The sequence below is a fragment of the Pseudophryne corroboree genome, chromosome 3 (genome assembly GCF_028390025.1).
Source record: "Pseudophryne corroboree isolate aPseCor3 chromosome 3, aPseCor3.hap2, whole genome shotgun sequence".
Lineage (NCBI taxonomy): Eukaryota > Metazoa > Chordata > Amphibia > Anura > Myobatrachidae > Pseudophryne > Pseudophryne corroboree.
The window spans coordinates 312794390-312819096 of NC_086446.1; the positions used below are offsets into that span (position 1 = coordinate 312794390).

The following is a 24707-nucleotide window of genomic DNA, read 5'->3' on the forward strand; positions in this document are numbered from 1 at the left end:
CTCCCGGGTGGAGGTCGTGCTGAGGAAGTCTGCTTCCCAGTTGTCCACTCCCGGAATGAATACTGCTGACAGTGCTATCACATGATTTTCCGCCCAGCGAAGAATCCTTGCAGCTTCTGCCATTGCCCTCCTGCTTCTTGTGCCACCCTGTCTGTTTACGTGGGTGACTGCCGTGATGTTGTCCGACTGGATCAACACCGGCTGACCTTGAAGCAGAGGTCTTGCTAAGCTTAGAGCATTGCAAATGGCCCTTAGCTTCAGGATATTTATGTGAAGTGATGTCTCCAGGCTTGACCATAAGCCCTGGATATTCCTTCCCTGTGTGACTGCTCCCCAGCCTCGCAGGCTGGCATCCGTGGTCACCAGGACCCAGTCCTGAATGCCGAATCTGCGGACCTCTAGAAGATGAGCACTCTGCAACCACCACAGGAGGGACACCCTTGTCCTTGGTGACAGGGTTATCCGCTGATGCATCTGAAGATGCGACCCGGACCATTTGTCCAGCAGGTCCCACTGGAAAATTCTTGCGTGGAATCTGCCGAATGGGATTGCTTCGTAGGAAGCCACCATTTTACCCAGAACCCTTGTGCATTGATGCACTGAGACTTGGCTCGGTTTTAGGAGGTTCCTGACTAGCTCGGATAACTCCCTGTCTTTCCCCTCCGGGAGAAACACCTTTTTCTGGACTGTGTCCAGGATCATCCCAAGGAACAGAAGACAAGTCGTCGGAACCAGCTGCGATTTTGGAATATTGAGAATCCAATCGTGCTGCCGCAACACTACCTGAGATAGTGCTACACCGACCTCCAACTGTTCCCTGGATCTTACCCTTATCAGGGAATCGTCCAAGTAAGGGATAACTAAAATTCCCTTCCTTCGAAGGAATATCATCATTTCGGCAATTACCTTGGTAAAGACCCGGGGTGCCGTGGACCATCCATACGGCAGCGTCTGAACTGATAGTGACAGTTCTGTACCATAAACCTGAGGTACCCTTGGTGAGAAGGGTAAACTTTGACATGAAGGTAAGCATCCTTGATGTCCCGAGACATCATGTAGTCCCCTTCTTCCAGGTTCGCAATCACTGCTCTGAGTGACTCAATCTTGAATTTGAACCTCTGTATGTAAGTGTTCAAAGATTTTAGATTTAGAATTGGTCTCACCGAGCCGTCCGGCTTCGGTACCACAACAGTGTGGAATAATACCCCGTTCCCTGTTGCAGGAGGGGTACCTTGATTATCACCTGCTGGGAATACAGCTTGTGAATGGCTTCCAAAACTGTCTCCCTGTCAGAAGGAGACATCGGTAAAGCCGACTTTAGGAAAACGGCGAGGGGGAGACGTCTCGAATTCTAATTTGTACCCCTGAGATATCACCTGAAGGATCCAGGGGTCTACTTGCGAGTGAGCCCACTGCGCGCTGAAATTCATTGAGACGGGCCCCCCACCGTGCCTGATTCTGCTTGTAAAGCCCCAGCGTCATACTGAGGGCTTGGCAGAGGCGGGAGAGGGTTTCTGTTCCTGGGAACTGGCTGATTTCTGCAGCCTTTTTCCTCTCCCTCTGTCACGGGGCAGAAATGAGGAACATTTTGCCCGCTTGTCATGTTGAGAGGCGACCTGGGGTACAAACGTGGATTTCCCAGCTGTTGCCGTGGCCACTAGGTCTGAAAGACCGACCCCAAATAACTCCTCCCCTTATTAAGGCAATACTTCCAAATGCCGTTTGGAATACGCATCACCTGACCACTGACGTGTCCATAACCCTCTACTGGTAGAAATGGACAACGCACTTAGACTTGATGCCAGTCGGCAAATATTCCGCTGTGCATCACGCATATATAGAAATGCATCTTTTAAATGCTCTATAGGCAAAAATATACTGTCCCTATCTAGGGTATCAATATTTTCAGTCAGGGAATCTGACCACGCCAACCCAGCACTGCACATCCAGGCTGAGGCGATTGCTGGTAGCAGTATAACACCAGTATGTGTGTAAATACATTTTAGGATACCCTCCTGCTTTCTATCAGCAGGATCCTTAAGGGCGGCCATCTCAGGAGAGGATAGAGCCCTTACAAGCGTGTGAGCGCTTTATCCACCCTAGGGGGTGTTTCCCAACGCACCCTAACCTCTGGCGGGAAAGGATATAATGCCAATAACATTTTAGAAATTATCAGTTGTTATCGGGGGAAAACCACGCATCATCACACACCTCATTTAATTTCTCAGATTCAGGAAAACTACAGGTAGTTTTTCCTCACCGAACATAATACCCCTTTTTGGTGGTACTCGTATTATCAGAAATGTGTAAAACATTTTTCATTGCCTCAATCATGTAACGTGTGGCCCTACTGGAAGTCACATTTGTCTCTTCACCGTCGACACTGGAGTCAGTATCCGTGTCGGCGTCTATATCTGCCATCTGAGGTAACGGGCGCTTTAGAGCCCCTGACGGCCTATGAGACGTCTGGACAGGCACAAGCTGAGTAGCCGGCTGTCTCATGTCAACCACTGTCTTTTATACAGAGCTGACACTGTCACGTAATTCCTTCCAACAGTTCATCCACTCAGGTGTCGACCCCCTAGGGGGTGACATCACTATTACAGGCAATCTGCTCCGTCTCCACATCATTTTTCTCCTCATACATGTCGACACAAACGTACCGACATACAGCACACACACAGGGAATGCTCTGATAGAGGACAGGACCCCACTAGCCCTTTGGGGAGACAGAGGGAGAGTTTGCCAGCACACACCAAAGCGCTATATATATATATATATACAGGGATAACCTTATATAAGTGTTTTTCCCCTTATAGCTGCTGTATTGTTAATACTGCGCCTAATTAGTGCCCCCCTCTCTTTTTTAACCCTTTCTGTAGTGTAGTGACTGCAGGGGAGAGCCAGGGGAGCTTCCCTCCAACTGAGCTGTGAGGGAAAATGGCGCCAGTGTGCAGAGGAGATAGGCTCCGCCCCTTTTTCGCGGACTTTTCTCATGCTTTTTTATGGATTCTGGCAGGGGTTAAAATTCATCCATATAGCCCTGGGGGCTATGTGTGATGTATTTTCGCCAGCCAAGGTGTTTTTATTGCTGCTCAGGGCACCCCCCCCTAGCGCCCTGCACCCTCAGTGACCGAAGTGTGAAGTGTGCTGAGGAGCAATGGCGCACAGCTGCAGTGCTGTGCGCTACCTTGGTGAAGACAGGATGTCTTCTGCCGCCGATTTTCCGGACCTCTTCTGTCTTCTGGCTCTGTAAGGGGGCCGGCGGCGCGGCTCTGGGACCCATCCATGGCTGGGCCTGTGATCGTCCCTCTGGAGCTAATGTCCAGTAGCCTAAGAAGCCCAATCCACTCTGCACGCAGGTGAGTTCGCTTCTTCTCCCCTTAGTCCCTCGATGCAGTGAGCCTGTTGCCAGCAGGTCTCACTGAAAATAAAAAACCTAAACTAAAACTTTCACTAAGAAGCTCAGGAGAGCCCCTAGTGTGCACCCTTCTCGTTCGGGCACAGAGATCTAACTGAGGCTTGGAGGAGGGTCATGGGGGGAGGAGCCAGTGCACACCAGATAGTCCTAAAGCTTTCTTTAGATGTGCCCAGTCTCCTGCGGAGCCGCTACTCCCCATGGTCCTTACGGAGTCCCCAGCATCCACTTAGGACGTTAGAGAAAAACAACAAAGGTGGTATGCAAGAAAGCGCCGCTAACTCTGAAAATAGGATTTTGGTACTTACCAGGTAAATCCTTTTCTTTGAATCCATAGGGGGCACTGGAGTACTCTTGGGATATGGACGGCTTAGCAGAAACAAAGGCACTGAATATTTAAATTTAGAACTCTCCACCCCTCCATATACCCGAGTACCTCAGTGTAGTATCTCAGTGTTTTTTACTGAGCCGAACAGGAACTATAGAGAGGTTGACAATGGAGAATTCCTATAACATAACGGACAACAACAAAGTTGACACATAACGTTACTGACAACGAAACAGTTGACACCATAACCGATAGAACCTTATAATTGAACCAGTCGGTGAAAATGTGTTACCATAAGATCCCCTGAGCTTAATACAACCCAGGTAAAACTGCTCTGGGTGGGCGTCCAGTGCCCCCTATGGATTCAAAGAAAAGGATTTACCTGGTAAGTACCAAAATCCTATTTTCTTTTTCATCCACTAGGGGTCACTGGAGTACTCTTGGGACGTACCAAAGCTTCCCCCGTGGGCGGGAGAGCTGTTTGACACCTGTAACACTAGGCGGCCAAAGCTAGATGCTGATGCGGCAAACGTATCAAACTTGTAAAAGCGCACAAACGTGTGCACTGAAGACCATGTAGCCGCACGGTCAAGCTGTGTTGTAGAAGCTCCAAGACCAGCTGGCCATGACGTTCCCACAGAACCTGTGGGATGAGCTATTACTGATGTAGGCGACTGTAACTTAGCCTTAAGGTAAGCCTGACGTATAGTCAGTTTTATCCATCTGGATAAGGTCTGCTGAGAAGCTGGCCAACCCCACTTGGCAGCATCATAGAGAACAAACAACGTATCCGTATTACGAACTGTAGACGTTCGGGACATATAAACGCGTAATGCGCGTACCACATTCAGAATTCTAGAATGTACTGTCAACACAGGAACCACTATTGGTTAATTGATGTGAAAAGATGACACTAGCTTTGGTAAGAAATCGGAAATCGTCCGAAGTTACGCTCTGTCATCAGGAAACCCCAAATACGGTGGCTTGCAAGACAAGGCACCCAAATTTGAAAAACGCCTTGCCGAAGCTAAGGGTAGAAGAAAAAACGTTTTCCAAGTCAGAAACTTAATATCCACTTGCTGTAAGGGTTCAAAATATGAAGACTAAGAAATCTGAACCCAAATTCAAGTCCCATGGCGCTGTAGGTGGGATAAATGGAGGCTGTACTCTGAGGACACCCTGCAGAAAAATGTGTACCTACGGCAATAGAGCCAATCGTCTTTGAAAATAAATTGAAAACACAGATACCTGCACCTTCAGTGTAGATAAACGCAGTCCTCCATCCAACCCCGTCTGTAAAAATAACAGAATACGGGTAACTTGAAAAATGATGTCGGAAACTGCCGAGCTTCACACCAACCTATATAGGCACGCCAAATTCTGTAATAATGAGCTGCCGTAACCGGCTTCCTAGCTCGTAACATGGTTGGTATAACCGATACTGTAATGCCCTCTCTTTCTTCTGAAGAGGGCGGTCTCAACAACCACCTCGTCAACCGCAGCCGCGCTAAAAAGGGGTAAAAGAACTGCCCCTGTTGTAACGGGTTGGACGTAGTATGAGCGGCCAAGGATAGTCTGCGAGTAGTCCTCGGAGATTCGAGAACCAAACTCTCTGAGACCCATGAGATATCACTAGTATGACTGTGACGGACTCTCTTATGATCCGTTTTAGCAACGGAGAGAACAGTGGAAAACGGTGGAAACAGATACACGAGGCTGTACGGCCACGCGATTGTGAGAGCATCCACCGCCACTGCCCTTGGGAACTGTCGTTCTGGACACATACTGGGCGTTTGTAATTGTGGCGAGATGCCATCATGTCCACCTGAGGGTAACCCCACCTGTGGACCAACCTGTTAAACACCTCTGGATTTAATGCCCAGTCTCCTGGATGAAAATCCCGACGGCTGAGATCATCTGTCTAACAGATGTCCACTCCCGGAATGAACCCAGTCTACAATATCACCTTGTGGTATTCTGGGCAATTGAGGATTCGAGCTACTTCCCGCATTGCCATGCGGCTTCTCGTTCCTCCCTGGTTGTTGTGTATGCGACTGCCGTCGCGTTGTGTGACTGGCCTTGGACAATCTGAGAGCGAAGCATGTAGTGCATAGTAAATTGCACGGAGTTCCAGGACCTTTATAGACAGCAATCTGTCGTGATCCGTTTAGAAACCCTGTCGCTGACCATTTTAAACTACAACTCCCCAACCTGAGACTCTCGCCCAGAGTAGACACACCCTCGCCCCCCCTGTGGGATACGCGAGTGAAAACCTCCGAACTGAAGCGCTTCGAAAGCCCATCATTGTTCCTAATAGGCGAATACACCAATGTACCGATAGTGTGCGTGGCTTGAGCACTAATTGTACCAGATGGCGTATAATCCGTTCTTTCTGGTGTAGTAGGTAAATTCTTTGATTTACCGTATCTGGAATCATACCTAGGAATTTAAGTCGTTGAGACGGAATTAGATGCGATTGTTTTTGAACTTGACACTGCAACCGTGGTGTACGTTAGCAGCGCAAGTCGGAGGAGCATCTGTTGAGACGGAGCTCTTATGAGCAGATCGTCTAAGTATGGAACGATGGTCACTGCCAGAGATCTGAGATGAGCTATCATCACAAACATCACTTTGGTGAATACCCGAGGCGCTGACAAGAGGCCAAACGGTAGAACCTGAAACGGTTAATGGTTGTGGCGTATTGCAAAACGCAAGAACCTGTGATGAGGTGACCAAACCGGAATGTGTAAGTACGCATCCTGGAGATCAAGCACAATCATGCAATCTTGTGGCTCCAAATATGCAAATACTAACCGCAGAAAATCCATCTTCAATCTGTAGTAAGTGACTTGCGGATTGAGACTGCGACGGAGCCCTCCGGCTTCGGTACCACAAACAGACGGGAATAATAACCCTGACTTTGTTGGTGTACCAGGCCTGGAAATAAAAACTGCTGAAACCAGCAGAGACTGAATGGCAACCTGCCAAAACGCCTTATTTCGTCTGACAGAGGCAGTCCTGTCTTTTAACCCTAAATAGCGGATACATCCATGAGTGGATGGCTGGAAACCCGGCAAATGTAACGTGTAAAGGCGCACTCCCACAATTGGAAATTCGAGATGGGCTGAGAGCCCGTCAAGCCACTGGCTTGTTGTGACTTTAGCGCCCTGGCGTTACAAGGCGTGACTGTTTTTGTACCACAGCCTTGAAAAGACTGAAGTCTAAAGGCTTTAAACGCCGGACCAGAGTATTTCCGGCTTGATACCGGAGGAGGCCATTTTGTCAAATTTAGGACCAAACAACTTCTGGCCTTGTCGTGCTGAAACTAGCGACGATGAAAAACGAGAAGCAAGGTAACAGGCGGCAGCAGACGCTGTACCGAGATACTCAGCAGCTTCTCATTAACGATAAGTATAACGTGATCGTCATTGTTTCCATACACAGAGCGCCCTAGTGACCCAAATGTATCCTGGGTCTTTATAAGGTTTGACACAGACGAATTCACCAATGGCGGATTCTCCAATTTAGATGTCACTGTGTGGAAACGGGTAAATAGCCTTAAATCTTAGTAAGATATCCTAAATAAGAAAACCATTGAAGATCTGTCGTTTAGTAAATACAACGGATTAGATGTTAGAGGCTCCTTATTCTCTGTAAATTTAGATGTTAGAGCCTCCTTATTCTCTGTAAATTTCAGAGACTGACTCACTGGTCATTAGCAATGTATGGTTGTCAAAACCCGCACTATCTGACTGTCTAATGTGCCCTCCTCACTCGTATTTAGCGCTGTGAGGTTTGACATAGAATTGTCAGGACTGCAACATAGAAGAAATGTTTAAATTATAAGACCAGTTAAATTAACACCCTGGTATCCAAAGTGAAATTGGACTGAGACTCCTCCGTTAAAGCTGGCGGAGTAACTTCCGAGACTCCGATCTTACCGCACCTGTCGAGCGGAGTCAATTTGAATTGCCAATGCTTAACATAGGATCTGGGAATGAACCGGCTTCCGGAGTGGAAACCTACAAAACATACTGAACATGTGGTAGATTTATGTCCAGACTTTTGTTTAAAAGTATTTTTAGTCTGTGCTGGAGCCTTACTCCTTATGCCGACAGACAACACAATAGGCAAAGGACAGACACTTGCACGACTCAGTAAAATTATTACTTAAGGTGTGTAATATATATCTATCTATCTATTTATGGCCGAAATGCAGTTCACATGGCCAGCCTATGTGAAACCTGAACCAAACTTCCCACTAACACCCCTGCGCCTCCGGTGGAGTAGTGATGTAGGGCAGGAATGTTCTGGAATTACAAACTGGAAGAAACAGGAAGCATGGTTAAAATGGCCCCCATGCCATGCTTACACTGATAATCACAGTTACAATTGCTACAGTGTTAATATAGGCTGAATAGCCTATTATACAGTGAAAATCACAAGCAGGTTACAATACATGCTGTAGTGTTAATATAGGTTCAATAGCCTATTATACAGTGATAATCACAGGCAGACCACAATACATGCTGTAGTGTTAATATAGGCTCAATAGTCTATTACACTGTGAAAATCACAGGCAGTCTACAATACATGGATCCAGTATTAATATAGGCTCACTAGCCTATCATACATTAACTCTGCCTGCTGTTTATATAGGTATGGCAGCCCTTTACATTCCCTTGCCGCTGTAATCAGCCAGATTTCCCCCCCCACCCCCTTCCCCCTGTACTCCCTGTAGCGCTGTGTCTCAGCGGGGAGCGCCGGGAAGTTGCAGGGAGGCGAGGGACACTTCTTGCCGAGCAGCGGAGGTCGGCTGGCCGGAGCGGCGCGTAGCGGCTTCCGGCGTCGCTAGCCGAGCTGTGGCGGTTCTCCCCCTCTCAGCGCTGGCACCAAGACAGCACTGACGGAGCGTCTTGGCGGGCGGACGGTGCTGGGGCGGCCGGACGGAGCGGCTGGGGCGGCCGGACGGAGCGGCTGGGCGGCGCGGCTGGGGCGGCCGGACGGAGCGGCTGGGGCGGCCGGCTGTATGAGCGGCGGCATTACAACAGTGACCCCACACAGCGGGGCGGCAGCCTGCGCTGACCGCCCCGTTTCCCCAGCATACCTTGTTGTAGGGAGGCCTGCGACGGGCTTCTAAGCTCCGAGCTCTTCCGGTCATGGCTGCGACGGGGCTTCTATTTGTAAGCTCCGTCCAGCCCTTCAGGTCATGGCTGCGACGGGGCTTCTATCTGTAAGCCCCGTCCAGCTGTTGCAGGAGACAGTGGGCTGCCTGTGGCTGTGAGGGTGCTCTTTGTGAGGACCGACACGCCATGCGCTGTCCGTGCAGCGGCACTATCCCGGACCCATGTTTTTCCAGAAACTGGGAAGGGATGTGCTAAGTGAAAAAAAGTAAAATGTAAAAGTAAAAATGAAAAATTAATAAAATCTTCCACCAAGTGTGGGAACTCCACACAAGCCTTGTTAGTGCTGTGAGCACAGAAAAAACACTGAGATACTACACTGAGGTACTCGGGGATATGGAGGGGTGGAGAGTTCTAAATTTAAATATTCAGTGCCTTTGTTTCTGCTAAGCCGTCCATATCCCAAGAGTACTCCAGTGACCCCTAGTGGATGAAAAAGAAACACGCCTGGCCGAAGCAATGGCCAAAAAAAAAAAAAAAAAACCTCCATCAGAGTAAGAAAATGTAGTTCAACAGTCTCTAGTGGCTCAAACGGAGGCTTCTGGAGAGCCCGAAGAACTAAATTTAAATCCCAGGGTGGAACCGGAGGAACAAACGGAGTTTGAATCCTGTTCACACCTTGAAGGAATGTCTGGACCTCCGGAATAAGGGAAGACAAGCAGAGCCTTTTAGTCAGACCATCCTAAAGGAAGGACAACAGACGTGGTAAACAAAAGAGGTGCGGCGACAACCCATGTCCTTTCACACCAAGCAATATAGATACGCCATACTCTGCGATACATACGAGTGGTGATGGTTTCCTAGCCTGAAGCATAGTTTTTACCACTTGTCGAGATAACCCTTTTCCCCTTAAAATGCTGGTACAACGGTTCCTTGGTCACCATGCTGCGGAGAAGAGTACCGCGGACGACAAGGCCAGTCTGGCACTACAAGAATGACCAGGAGACCTTCTCTCCGAATGCGTTGAAGTAGGCACGGTATAAAGGAGAATAACGGGAAGACATATCCCAGTCAAAAATGCCACGGAGCTGTCAAGGCATCGATCAGCGTTGCTTGAGGATCCTGAGTTCGTAAACCGTACCGAGGTAGCTTTCGGTTGAGACGAGACGCCATGAGGTCGATGTCAGGTGTTCCCCACAGAGACACTAGGGTCAGAAAGACTTCTTGATGAAGTTCCCATTCTCCTGGATGTATCGTGTGACAGCTTAAGAAATCTGCTTCCCAGTTGTCTACGCCTGGAATGTGAACTGCGGAGATGGTTGGAATTCACTGTTCCGCCCACTGGAGAATATGGGCGACCGCCTTCATGGCTCTCCAGCTGAGAGTCTCGCCTTGTTTGTTTATGTAAGCCACCGCCGTGGCGTTGTCTGATTGAATGCGTAACGGATGACCTTGGACACTGGTTTATACCTGAATCAGAGCATACTGAATTGCTCTCAACTCCAAAATGTTGATTGGTAACTTTGATTCTTGACCGTTCCAGAGTCCCTGGAATTGTTGAGATTGAAACACTGCCCCCCAACCGATTAGGCTGGCGTCCGTGGTGACCATCATCCAAGACCAAACGGTGAACGGTACCCCCTTGGTTAGATTGGGACTATGAAGCCATCAATGGAGAGACTGTCGAGTCTGAACAGACAGCCGGCACAATTTGCAAGTCCAGATGTGGACCAGTTTGATTCCAAGAGCCCAGAATCTGAGCTTGAAGAAGCAGAGCATGTAATATAGCATATGGTACCGCTTGGAAGGTCGCCACCATCTTGTCCAACACTTGCATACATCTGAGAACCGAGACCCTCGGCAACTGTAACAGCGAGCGGACTCTGGATTGCAGATCCTGAAGCTTGTCCTGAGGTAGAAAAACCTTCTGACATTTCGTGTCGAATAGGAGACCTAGAAAGACCATCTCCTGAGGGGGTAGCAATGAAGATTTCCGGAAATTCACAAACCACCTAAAGGATTGTAGAGTGGCTGTGGGGAGTTGCAGGTGTTGTTGAAGAAGTGCCTGTGATGGAGCCTTCAGCAACAAATCATCCAGGTAAGGAGTAATGTTGACCCCCTGACATCTGAAGACCACCACTACATGACCCAATATTTTTTTAAATACCCGAGGGGTGGTGGATAGACCGAACGGAAGAGCTTGAAGCTGGAAATGCCAAGGGCCGATTGCGAATCTCAATAGATGTTGATGACCTGACCAAGCAGGAACATGGAGGTATGCGGCTTATGTCTATAGATGCCAAATATTCCTCCGGTTCCATGGCAGCGATGATTGAACGAATCTATTCCATTTTGAATTTCTGGACAGAGCGATACAGATTCAGGCATTTTAGATTTAAAATGGGTCGAAACAAACCGCCCGGTTTGTTTACGAGAAAAAGACTAGAGTAACAGCCTTGAACCCGTTGTAGTTTGGGGACTGAAAGAATTATTCCATTGTGTAAAAAGTGTGGAAGTTGCCTGAATCAGTGCTCGTCATCTGGAGGGATTGCATGGCAGAGACGTGATGAAAAAGCGATCTGGGACAAGTTCCTCGAGATCCAAAATGTAACCTCGGGTTATGAGCCCCATCACCCACCGATCCAAATGTGACTGGAGCTACACTTTCCTGAATTGCAGTAACCAAGCTCCAACCGCCAACGATACCTCCGGAGGCCTCCCCGCGTCATGCGGTAGGCTTGTCGGCAGTCTTGACTGCCAGTGTATGTGGTGCCTGTGATCCTCTACCTCGGAACGCACCTCTGCGTGGAAATCTTGAAAAAATGCTCAAAAGAAGTGGAAACCGCCCCGCCTTGAGTACGAAAGGACCGAAATGTAGCTGATTTAGGCTTCTGAGGCGCAACTGGAAGAAACGGGCTCTTGCCACCCGTGGTTTTAGAGATAATCTTTGTAAGTTCCAGACCAAAAGAGAAATTCTCCCTCAAACGGAACGGCTGTCAACCTTAGTTTGGAATCAGAGTCAGCATTCCAAACCCAAAGCCAGAGAGGACGCCTTGCTGTAAGCGCTAGAGCAGATGCACGTGACTGTAGCGAGTCAGAGTCCAACAAGGCCACACCAACATAAGCGAGAGCCTTAGAAATTTGTTCAGATAGCAGAATAGCCTCCAATGGGTCATCAGACTGAATGCCAGATACCACTCGAGCTAGCCATTCGTCTACGGGCTTAAGGACCCAGGCGCTAGCGAGGACTTGACGCAGAGAAAATAGGATTTTAAATACCTACTAGTAAATCCTTTTCTAGTAGTCCATAAGGAATATTGGGAACAGAATTAGTATGATGGGGATGTCCCAAAGCTTCCAGAACGGGCAGGAACATGCGGAGAATGCTGCAGCACCACCTGTCCAAACTGGGTATCCTCCTTGGCTAGGGTATCAAATTTGTAGACTTTCACAAAAGTGTTGTTTCCAGACAAGGTAACAGCTCGGCATAGTCGTAAGGCCGAGACTCCGCGGGCAGCCGCCCAGGAAGAGCCCACCGATCTTGTAGAGTGGGCCTTCAGAGACTGAGGAACAGGTAAGGCTGACAACACATAGGCCAGTTCGATAGTAAGTCTAATCCAACGAGCAATGGACTGCTTTGAAGTAGGACAACCCTTTTACTGCGCATCATAGAGCACGAACAAGGAATCAGTCTTCCTGACCAGAGCTGTGCGTTTGACATAGATCTTCAAAGCGCTCACCACATCCAAAGACTCCGGAGGAGCTGAAATGTCAGAACATGAAGGAACCACAATAGGTTGATTCAGATGGAATGCGGAGACAAACTTCAGCAGGACCTGCTGTCTAGTCCGGAGCTCCGCTATGTCCTCGTAAAAGACCAAGTAGGGACTTTTACATGATAAGGCCCCCAATTCTGAAACGCGTCTAGCAGAAGCCAGGGCCAACAAAATCACTGTCTTCCATGTGAGGTACCTGTCTTCTACTGTCATCAGAGACTCAAACCAGGAGGACTGTAGAAATTGCAACACTACATCCAAAGCCCAGGGTGCCGTGGGCGGCACAAAGGGAGGTTGTATGTGGAGCACCCCTTGTAAGAAGGTCTAACATAGCAAATTTCTTCTTAAAGAAAATCGAAAGAGCTGAAATCTGGAATTTAACGGAACCCAGACGTAAGCCTTTTTCAACACCAGCCTGCAGGAAACTAAGAGAAGTACTAGAGAGAGGAAAGAATGGTCTCTTTGTTGGCGCACTTTAAGGAAAAGAGTGAGTGTGTTTAAAATTTAACTTTTAATTTCATTTGATTAAAATACCTGAGAATGTGAAAAATCATGAGAACAATTACAAACATTACATACAATAAAATAAAAAATGATAACAAATCCTCCTATGTGTCTTGATTGTATTCGTACAATTTCTGGTTCTTAAGTGTGTGCAGCAATACCTCAAACCTTGCCGCAGATTAATGACTGCACAATTGGATCCTTATTTATTAAGATATCTTTATTCAAATGATAGAAAGGTATATCACTGTGTCCAGCAGTCACTGTAAATTAGCGGTAAAAATTCTATTCTGTATTCATAATTTGTGCATATACATGTGGGACCAACGTGTACCAATTCTGCACACAGTGTCTCTAAACATTTGTTGTAGCATATACTTCAGTAATTATAGCTCATTGGTGGCTCTATCACGTAGCTATAAGGAAATATCCCAAGTGAAACTCCGCAGGCGGATACGTGCATTCCTCGCACCAAGAGACATATCTCCTCCAGATACGAGGATAGTGTTTTGACGTCACAGATTTTCTACCTTTGAGAGCTAGGATGTTCCGCTCAACTTCCATACCGTCAAACGAAGCGGCCGTAAATCCAGGTAGACGAACAGTCCTTGCTGAAGAAGATCCTTTCTTAGCGGCAGAGGCCACGGGTGTCCTATGGACATGTCCAGAAGAGTTGCAAACCACGCCCTTCAGGGCCAATCCAGCGCAATCAGGATTGTTTGGATTCTGTTATGTCTGATCCGTTGGAGCACCCTTGCGATCAACGGGATCAGAGGGAATAGGTAGACCAGCCGGTAAGGCCAAGGTGACGTCCGTGCATCCACTGCACTCACCTGAGGGTCCCTGGTTCGCGAGCAGTAGCAATCGACAATCTGTTGAAACACCAGAGGATGTAATCCCCACTCCCCCGGGTGGAGGTCGTGGCAACTCGGGAAGTCCGCTTCCCAGTTGTCTACTCCAGAAATGAAAATTGCGGACAGTGCTCTTGGCATTTCTTTCCACCCAGAGAAGTATTTTTTACACTTCTCACATGCAGGCCTTGCTTTTTGTCCATCCTTGTCGACTGATGTATGCCACTGCCGTGGCGTTGTCAGACTGAACCTGGATCGCCTGATCCCTGAGCAGAGAGGAGGCCTGAAGCATAGCACTGTATATCGCCCGTAGTTACAGAATGTTGATCGGGAGTAGTGCCTCTTGGGCAGACCACCTGCCCTGGAACTGCACCCCCTGGGTGACGGCTCCCCATCCTCGTAGACTTGCATCCGTCGTGAGGAGGGTGCAACCCTGCTGAACACCGAAACATCAACCTTCCAGCAGGTTGGTAGACTGCAACCACCACAGGAGCGAAATCCTGGCCTGAGGTGACAGCTGAATCATTCGGTGCATCTGCGTATGTGAACCGGACTACTTATTCAGGATGTCCAATTGGAAAAGTCTGGCATGGAACCTGCCGAACTGTATCACCATTTTTCCCAACAACTTTACGCAAAGATGAATGGAAACTTGAGCAGGATGGAGAACCATGCGAACCATCTCTTGTGTTCTCACCTTGTCTTCTGGGAGAAACTCTTTGAGCTACAGTATCCAGGATCATACCCAGAAACAGGAGCCATTGAGACTGTTCGAGTTGAGACTTCCGTAGATTGAGGATCCACCCGTAGTGAGACAGAAGTTGGATAGTGTGATCTATATGAAGCAATAGAAGCTTCCTGGAACTTGCTTTTAGGAGAAGATCGTCCAGGTAAGGGACAATGTTGACCCCCTGGACGCTGAGCTGGATCATCATTTCCGGCATCACCTTCGTGAACACACTCGGAGCTGTAGACAGGCTGAAGGGCAATGCCCGAAACAGGTACTGATCGTTCAGTAGGGCGAGTCGTAGATAGGCCTGATGAGGAAGCCAAATCGGTATATGCAGGTAGGCGTCCTTGATAGCCAAGGACACGTGGAATTCCTGTTGTTCCAGGCCCGCGATCACCGCTCTCAAAGATTCCATCTTGAATTTGAAAACCTTCAGGTAAGGATTCAAGGACTTCAGATTCAAAATGGGTCTCACAGACCGGTCTGGTTTTGGCACTACAAACAGACTGGTGTAGTAACCTTGTCCTTGTTGTAGCAGGGTATTGGAACAATGACCTGGGACTGGACCAACGTGTCGATGGCCAGTAGTAGATTAGTAGCTGGCAAGCCAGATTTGAAAAATCGTTGTGGAGGAGCACCGTCTAACTCCAGCTTGTAACCCTGAGAGATAAGGTCCCTTACCCAGGCATCTTGGCAGGAACAGTCCCAGATGTGGCTGTAGTAACGTAATTGAACTCCCACCACGAGATCCCCTCGGGGTGCGTGGGCACCGTCATGCTGAAGTCTTAGCGGAAGCTGAACTTGTGCTCTGGTCCTGAGAGCCAGCAACGGCTGGTTTCTTAGGCTTACCTCTGGAGCCTCTAGCTGCATTCGAGGCACCCGGGCCCTAGATCGAAATCTGGAGGATCGAAAGGACTGAGTAGACGTCCCGGGTAGCAACGTCTAATAGGCGGATCCCCTGAAGGCAGAAACGTGGATTTCCCAGCAGTAGCTTTGGAAATCCATGCGTCCAATTCACCTCCGAAGAGCCATTCACCTGTGAAGGGAAGAGATTCCACATTACATTTGGAGTCAGCGCCTGCAATACACTGACGCAACCATAGGGCTCTGTGTACCAACACAGCCATAGCAGTGGTCCTAAAATTAATATTGCCACTCTGTAAGGGAGTCACAGAGGACTCTTGCCGTGTCCTGAATGTGTTTTAGGAAAGTTACAGTAGTAACCAAGGTCATATCCCCTGAAAGGCCCTTTTGAATCTGAGTAGCCCATGTATGAATGGCATGAGTCATCCAGCAACCAGCAATGACCGGCCTCTTCTGAGCTACAGATGCAGAAGTGTAGATAGATTTCAGAGTGGTCTCTATTTTTCTATCCCCGGGTCCTTTACCGTAAAAGAGCCTGGAGCAGGGAGGCACAGCCTTTTTAGAAAGGCGAGAGATTGAGCAGTCTACTGCTGGAGATTCTTCCCAGGATTTCCTGCCTTCAGGGGCAAATGGGAAGGTATTTAAAAACCCTTTGGACAACGAATATTTTTTATCTGGATTTTTCCAGGCTAATATAAATAAATCATCCAATTCTTTAGAATCAGGAAAAGTGACTCTCAGTTTGTCTTGTGGGAGGAAAAATTACTTGATTAGTAGCATCCTCCAGAGGGAGCTTTAACACATCCCGTATAGCCAATATAAGGGGTTCAATACCCGTGTAGGGGTGGAGTCCCCACTTATGGGGTCCACATCATCCTGTAGATCATCATCAGTATCTGATAGAAGTGGAGGTAAAGCACGTTTTTGTGCACCTGTAGTGGACAGTGGGGGATGTTTTGCAGCTAGATTTGCCACTGCTTGTTGCAAGTTCCTGAGTTTTATTGGCATTTGCAGTGAGTTGAGATGACATATCAGACATCATAGTTTTGATAGCCCCCAGCCAGGAGGGCTCTGGACTCTCCCCCACATTATCAGCATTTTGTGATGACTGACTACATTGCTCACATGATATGGAGTCAGATGAGGTAGGGGAAAATCTAGCATTACACGCACTGTATAACTTCTGTTTTACCATTGTGAAAAGAAAAACAGGTACAAAACACATACAACACAGCCTGAAACACAATACAAGCCTGCCCTATTGCATGTGAGAAGAGACACAGGAGAGAAGACACCAGCGCACCCAGTGCTACCATAGCCCCAGTGAGGCTGTCAGCGTTTTATACAAACAGTGAGTATGTCTAATGAAAAATTCCTCAGAGGGATGATATTTGTGCACAAAACGGCAGCTCTCCCCCTCTACACTCTGTACCAGTGACTCAGCGTGTGACAGTTATCGAGGAGCTGTGTGAGGCTGCTGCTGCTTATGCAGAGTAAGTTCCCAAAATGTCGCTTAGCCCGCTCTGATGTAGCTCCGCCCCCCGCTATGGGACCGGAGCTACTGTGTATTTTTTATACTGGCCAGGTCTCCTAAATGTTAGTAACCTCACATAAATGCTTGGCGTCACGTAATTATTTTATTTATTTATTTACAGTTTCTTATATACTTATATAGCGCAGCATATTCCGTTGCCCTTTACAATTAGAACAACAGTAATAGAACAAAACTGGGTAAAAACAGACAGTCAGAGGTAAGAAGGCCCTGCTCGCAAGCTTACAATCTATAGCAAGCCAGTCTCACGCAGGGATCAAAGCGGGTCCCTCCCACACGCTTTTGCTACACAGTGAACTGGGGGACCCCCGTAGCAGGGTCCCCGATGTGTACTCCCCACCGATGATCACCTTCAGGCAGCATTAGGGGTGTGCAGCATGCTGCAGCAGCCAAGGCGCCATGCCCCGCTGAACAAACAGCCCCTCAGGACGGTGGTCCTGCAGCAGGGAAGCGGCTCTGCACCTCAAGAGGCCAGTGACCGGCCCCTCCCCCCCCTAACTCCCACAGTGCAGGTATACTGTTGCCCAAAAAGCATACCGAAAGAAATAAAAGTTTAAAAGAAATTGAAGAAAAACTCTGTAGCTTGCAGAGTGTGCATCCTCTTCTGAGGGCACTTTTTTCTAAACTGACCTGTGGGAGGAGGTATAGAGGGGAGGAGACCGCCTTTGGACCCATCTATACCCCATCGTACTAATTCTGTCCCCAATATCCCTTATGGATGCTAGAGAAATACCCGATAAGGCAAAAATGGATTTAAGAATCGCCTCAATCTTCCTATCCGTTGGATCTTTCAACATCACTGATTGTACCGAAGGGATTACTGTAGCCTTCGCCAAATGAGAAATAGGAGCATCCACCTTCGGAGCAGTTTCCCAGAATTGTGTGTCCGCTTCTGCAAAAAGATATAGAAATCTTAATTATTTTTTTTAGGAGCCTGAGAGCGTGAATCCAGCTTAAGCCAAGGTTCTTTCAAATTTTTTTGCCAGTGTACTTTAATAGACTCTTGCCTATATATCTTGCCCATGGAGGCTTCTCAGCAGGTTGACTGGAATCAGTACTTAACTAGGACTGACGCAAATCAGCAATGGCATCGGCCATGTTCCTGGCCCACAGAAGAATAGACTGATCTGTAGACCCACTAGGCTGCTCTACAACAGGTGTCACGGAGCATGCAGTGCAGAGAGAACCGGGATCCGTGTGAAGCCACACTGAGAACAAGCAAAATACACAGCTGAGCCTGCTTTCCCTTTAGCAGATTTGTCCGGTTTACTGGCCATTCTCTGTTAAATCAGTGGCCTATTAAGTAAACAAGAAGTAAATATAAAGACAGTGGTTCTATAGAGAGTTAAACTTATAAAATATTTCCCTCTAATTATGTGTTGTAATGATGTGTACTCCACCTGCATAAATCAGAGTGAGTAATAAAAACTTAGAGCTTAGATAAACTAACTCCACAACATATGAAACAGCTGTACAACAATACAGGGCACTGTTATACTTGCTATTTTTGCTGCTGCCCGCCTGTACTAAACAGGGAGAGACGCTGGATTCTCTGTGTAAATGAGCTATGTGCAGCGCAGCACCCCCAGCGGTGTCCCTTCAGGCAGCGTTGAGAAGATGGCGTCCGCGGCTCAGTCCCGTCCCCACATATTGAGAAAGGCGGGCGGGAAGACGCGGCTGGGCGGAAAGTCTAAGGAGAGAAGACGCCGCCTTCCTCCTGTGTCCCGCCGTGGCTACCGCCCCCCTTCAGGAAATGGACCTCTGTGTACCATCCCCTTCAGGAAAGGGACTTCCACACCCGAACTGAGGGTCGCGGCCCCGGGGTGAAACGAGCGGCAGCAGCAGGACTAAACCGCAAAGTCAGCTCTGAGAAGGTAAAAGGTCCGCTCCTTAAAGTGAAGTGTGAAAATACACATGCGCCTTATACACAGATACAGCATACATATAATTTTGTTGTAACTTGTAATACTTGTAATAACAGCCCAACACTGCCCAGGCAGGTTGTGGCTGTCCTACCTGGAAATTGCCTCCTCAGATATCAGTACCTGAATCAAGTAAGCCCCAGTGACTAAGTAGTATGGTGACTTCTTAGAGGCTTGGTAGAGTGGGAAAGTCCTTAACTAACTAACCCCACTCATATTATACTTGTCACCTGTAAAACAAACAAAAGAAACCTAACTAAAATCTATAGTCCAACAAATCTGTGCCTGTATGCCTCAGGCACAAAACTAAAACTGAGGTAATCTGCTGGTCAGGCTGGAGATGGGAGGGGTTAGAGGGGGGAGGAGGTAGTTTTTATAGGTTCTGTGCCAAGCTCTCTTCTCACAAACTCTAACCCCATCAGTAAGAGCGCAGTGTCCCCCACATGGATGAAACAGAAATAAGCTTTAAGAGCAGAGTCTTAAGGGCTTATTTGAAGGTGTAGAGACTGGTACAAAGATTATGGGAGTAAGTTTCTGAGTAGAGGGGAAGAATGGGAGAAATCTTAAGGCCCGTAAATCGGCCGATATATCGCGGGACCGTCGGCCAGTGTGTACGGCACACTGCCCGATCCATCCATAGATATATCTGCAGATCAATTGATCTGCAGATATATCTATTAGTGTGTACCCACCTTTAGAAGCAGGAGTAAGAAAAGGTGGCCAGTGTGTACAGCACACTGCCCGATTCGTCCATAGATATATCTGCAGATATATCTATTAGTGTGTACCCACTTTAGAAGCAGGAGTAAGAAAAGGTGACCAGAGCAGTAATGACAGTGGTCAGTAGAAGAGCAGAGTGGGCAGGAGTAAGGACAGTAAAGAGAATGCGGTTTAAATTCCTCATCCTCCATCGTTTCACTCCCTCCTATGTTTGCATTATGTGGAGACAGGGAACCCATATCCACTTTGTGAGAGAAGAGTAAATTCATGTACAGGGCTCAGACACTGGGATGTAGACAGGAAAATATAATGTGAGGTATAAAAACCTGAGCTTCAGTTTACTGAATGTGTTATTGTTCAATTGAAGCATGCATGTAAGCCTTCTTAATTAACTGTATGAAAATTCGATACCATTACAAATATGACAAAATGACTTTACCTTTGGGTTGTTGGTAAGCATGTTATACCACAGAATAGATGCCCAAGCATTTGGCATCTGACAGATGTTGGATATCACAACAACTGGTAATGAATGAGTCTGAAGGTGAAACAAAAAAAGAAAAAGTAATACGTTTAGCCACTACAATATAATGTGTCATCACAGTTGCTAGCGGTCATATTACCTTATGACAACGTTAAACATACAGTACAGTTTTACACTGGGCCAATTCTTAGGAGACTGCCGCAACTACAGGCAGTATCTATGTGACTGAACACTCACTAGAGGAGAGATGTATTAAGCCATCTAATGAGTGGAAACGTTGAGAGGTTGCCCAAAGCAACCAATCAGTTTCAAGATAGCTTCTATCTAGTATATTCTTTAAAACGATAGGTAGAAGCTGGTTGGTTTGCATGGGCAACTTCTCCACTTTTCAGAAGGCTTGAAATACCTCTCTGTATGTGAAGCAGCAATTTTGTTGGCTGCCATAATATATAAAGCCTAAGAACCAGTGACGTATTGGACATTGGTTTCAGCAAGCACATACTGATTCACGATTTTCAGGACACAGTTGTACTTTACGTCAGTACTGCCAAGTCATTACACATATTGGGAAAGATGTCACATTTAAGCGCAACTGACCTCCATATAAAAAAGTAGTGGAACACATCCAGATGATTGGATATTACATTTTAATACATATACTTACCCACACTTTCTAAACTTAACACACATTTACATCTGTGTAGGATGAGGACTATGCCAATAAAAACTTGGTAAGAAAGGACAGTAAGCTTACACTGAAAACCCAATAGCGAGAATAGTGCCATTTTCCTTTAAACACAGAATAATTCTTTACATGTAGTACAGTTTCACGTGCCTATAAAGGCCCATACACACCGGGCGATTTTGAGCTGAAAGCAGCTCACTTTTGGTGTTTTGAGCTGCTTTCAGCTCAAAGCCGTCCAGTGTGTATGCCCCGGCGATGAGCGCGCCGATGCGCGGTTACGCTTAATCGCTGGCAGCCGCCGTTCATCTACTGGTATTACCAGTAGATGAACGGCAGGGTGAGCCGCTTTCCATAGCGTCCTGCTATGAAAAGCCGCTCACCCCCGCTGACATCGCTTGGCAGGGGGGAAAAGCGCTCAGTGTGTATGCACTGAGAGCTTTTCAGCCCAGCAATGTCAGCGATCATCGCTGTGCATACAGGCTGGGCAAAAACACCCAGTGTGTATGCACCTTTAGATGCTCAATGTCTAGGCATTCAATGTCTGCTGACCAAACTGAAAAGTTCAAATATAATATCTCCCCATAATGCATGCAATATGTTTGTTCCCTAGTGTGGTTGACAAAAATAGGATTTTAATACCTACTGGTAAATCCTCTTCTATGAGTCCGTAGAGGATGTTGGGAACACCAAAAGAACCATGGGGTATAGACGGGATCCGCAGGAGACATGGGCACTTTAAGACTTTCAAAGGGGCGTGACCTGGCTCCTCCCCAGACTCAGTTTGGAACTGTGCCCGGAGAGACGGACATTCCGAGGAAAGGAATTAACAAACAAGGTGAGCATTATACCAGCTCACGCCAGAAACATGCCGAATAACATGGCATTCAACTGAACACATGTCAACGGACATGAACAAAATTCAGCAACAAGCTGAAGAAACCATAACACAACCTGTGTGCAACCAGAACTAAACTGCAGATACAGTACGCACTGGAACGGGCGCCCAACATCCTCTACGGACTCCTAGAAAAGGATTTACCGGTAGGTATTAAAATCCTATTTTCTATTTCGTCCTAGAGGATGTTGGGAACACCAAAAGAACCATGGGGTTTATACCAAAGCTCTATAGCGGGCGGGAGAGTGCGGATGACTCTGCAGCACCGATTGACCAAACTTAAGGTCCTCATCTGCCAAGGTATCAAACTAGTAAAACTTAGCAGACGTGTTTGACCCCGACCAAGTAGCAGCTCGGCAAAGTTGCAATACTGAGACACCCCGGGCAGCCGCCCAGGACGAGCCCACCTTCCTAGTGGAATGGGCCTTCACCGATTTCGGCAACAGCAAACCTGCCGTGGAATGAGCCAGCTGAATCGTTTGACATATCCAGCGGGCAATGGTCTGCTTGGAAGCAGGACACCCAATCTTATTGGGAGCATACAGGATAAACAGAGACTCTGATTTCCTAACTGGAGCCGTTCTGGCGACATAAATTTTCAAAGCTCTGACCACATCTAGAGACTTTTACTCAGCCAAAGTGCCAGTAGCCACTGGCACCACAATAGGTTGGTTAATATGAAAAGAGGAAACCAACTTTGGCAGAAATTGTTGCCGAGTTCTCAACTCTGCTCTATCTTCATGGAAGATCAAATAAGGGCTCTTGTGAGACAAGGCCGCTAACTCAGACACCCGCCTTGCGGATGCCAATGCCAACAAAATGACAACCTTCCACGTAAGGAATTTAAATTCCACTTCACGTAAAGGTTCAAACCAATGTGATTGAAGGAATGTCAATACCACATTAAGGTCCCAAGGTGCCACAGGGGGCACAAAGGGAGGTTGTATGTGCAGGACCCCTTTTACGAAGGTCTGCACCTCAGGAAGTGAGGCCAATTGTTTCTGAAAGAAAATTGACAAGGCAGAAATCTGCACCTTAATGGAGCCTAATTTAAGGCCCGCAACCACTCCATTTTGTAGAAAAAGGAGAAACCGTCCAAGGTCAAACATCTCCACAGGAGCTTTCTTGGACTCGCACCAGGAAACATATTTCCTCCAAATACAGTGATAGTGCTTTGACGTCACACCCTTCCTAGCAAGAATAAGGGTAGGGATGACTTCACTGGGAATACCCTTTCGGCCTAAAATCTGGCGTTCAACCGCCATGCCGTCAAACGTAGCCGCTGTAAGTCTTGATAGACGAACGGCCCCTGTCGTAGCAGATCCTCGCGAAGAGGAAGAGGCCAGGGATCTTCGACCAGTAACGCCTGAAGATCCGGGTACCAAATTCTCCTTGGCCAGTCTGGAACTATAAGGAGCGCTGGAATCTTTGTTTTTCTTAGAATTCTCAGAACCTTTGGGATGAGAGGAAGCGGAGGGAAAATGTACACCGACGGAAACACCCAAGGTGACGTCAGTGCATCCACTGCCGCCGCCTGAGGGTCCCTGGACCTGGAACAATACTTCAGAAGCTTTCTGTTGAGGTGAGACGCTATCATATCTATGTGGGGAACCCCCCCCAAAGACTTGTCACTAGTGTGAAGACCTCTTGATGGAGGCTCCACTCTCCTGGATGTAGATCGTGTCTGCTGAGGAAGTCTGCTTCCCAGTTGTCCACCCCCGGAAAGAATATTGCTGACAGAGCGCTTGCATGTGTCTCTGCCCAGCGGAGAATCTTTGTGGCCTCTGCCATGGCTGTCCTGCTCTGTGCCGCCTTGGCGGTTTATGTATGCTACTGCTGTCACATTGTCCGACTGGATCAGGACAGACCGGTTTCGAAGAAGATGCTCCGCTTGCAGAAGGCCGTTGTAAATGGCCCTTAGCTCCAGAACGTTTATGTGAAGATGAGTCTCTGGACCTGACCATCTTTCTTGGAAGGTCACCCCTTGTGTGACTGCTCCCCAACCTCGGAGACTTGCATCCGTGTTCACTAGGATCCAGTCCTGGATCCCGAACCTGCATCCCTCTAAGAGGTGAGAGCTGTGGAGCCACCACATGAGTGAGATTCTGGTGTTGGGAGATAGAATTATTCTCCGGTGCATATGAAGGTGGGATCCGGACACTTATCCAACAGGTCCCACTGAAACATTCTGGCATGGAACCTCCCAAACTGGAGGGCTTCGTATGCCGCTACCATCTTCCCCAGCAACCGAATGCATTGATGAATGGAGACTGTTGTTGGTTTCAGAATGAGTTTTACCAAACTCTGAATTTCCAGAGCTTTCTCCATAGGAAGGAACACTCTCTGCTGGACTGTGTCCAGAATCATACCTAAACATGCCAACCGGGTTGTTGGGATTAACTGTGATTTCGGCAAGTTTAAGATCCAGCCGTGCTGTTGCAGAATCGATAGGGACAGTGCAATGTCCTGTACCAACTTGTCTTTGGATCTCGCCTTTATCAGGAGATCGTCCAAGTATGGGATAATTGTAACTCCTCGCTTGCGGAGGAGAACCATCATCTCTACCACGACTTTTGTGAAAATCCTCGAAGCCATGGACAGGCCAAACGGCAACGTCTGAAACTGGTAATGAGTATCCTGGATTGCAAACCTGAGGTACCTTTGATGAGGGGGATAGATGGGGACATGAAGGTATGCATCCTTTATGTCCAATGATACCATGAATTCCCCCTCCTCCAGACTGGAGATCACCGCTCTGAGAGACTCCACCTTGAATTTGAATTTCTTCAGGAAAAAATTAAGAGATTTCAGGTTGAGGATTGGTCTTACCGAGCCATCCGGCTTTGGTACCACAA

General features: G+C 47.7%; 1 protein-coding gene across 5 annotated transcripts in view; it reads right to left on the bottom strand.

Annotated features, from left to right (window-relative positions):
- Positions 1-24707, bottom strand: part of STAT3 (signal transducer and activator of transcription 3) — a 308823-nt gene that overhangs the window by 25341 nt on the left and 258775 nt on the right. For all 5 annotated transcript variants that reach the window (XM_063959434.1, XM_063959433.1, XM_063959430.1 and 2 more), the window contains one exon: positions 20228-20326. In XM_063959434.1, the coding sequence (XP_063815504.1) occupies positions 20228-20326 (99 nt within the window). The remainder of the gene's footprint in view (positions 1-20227; positions 20327-24707) is intronic.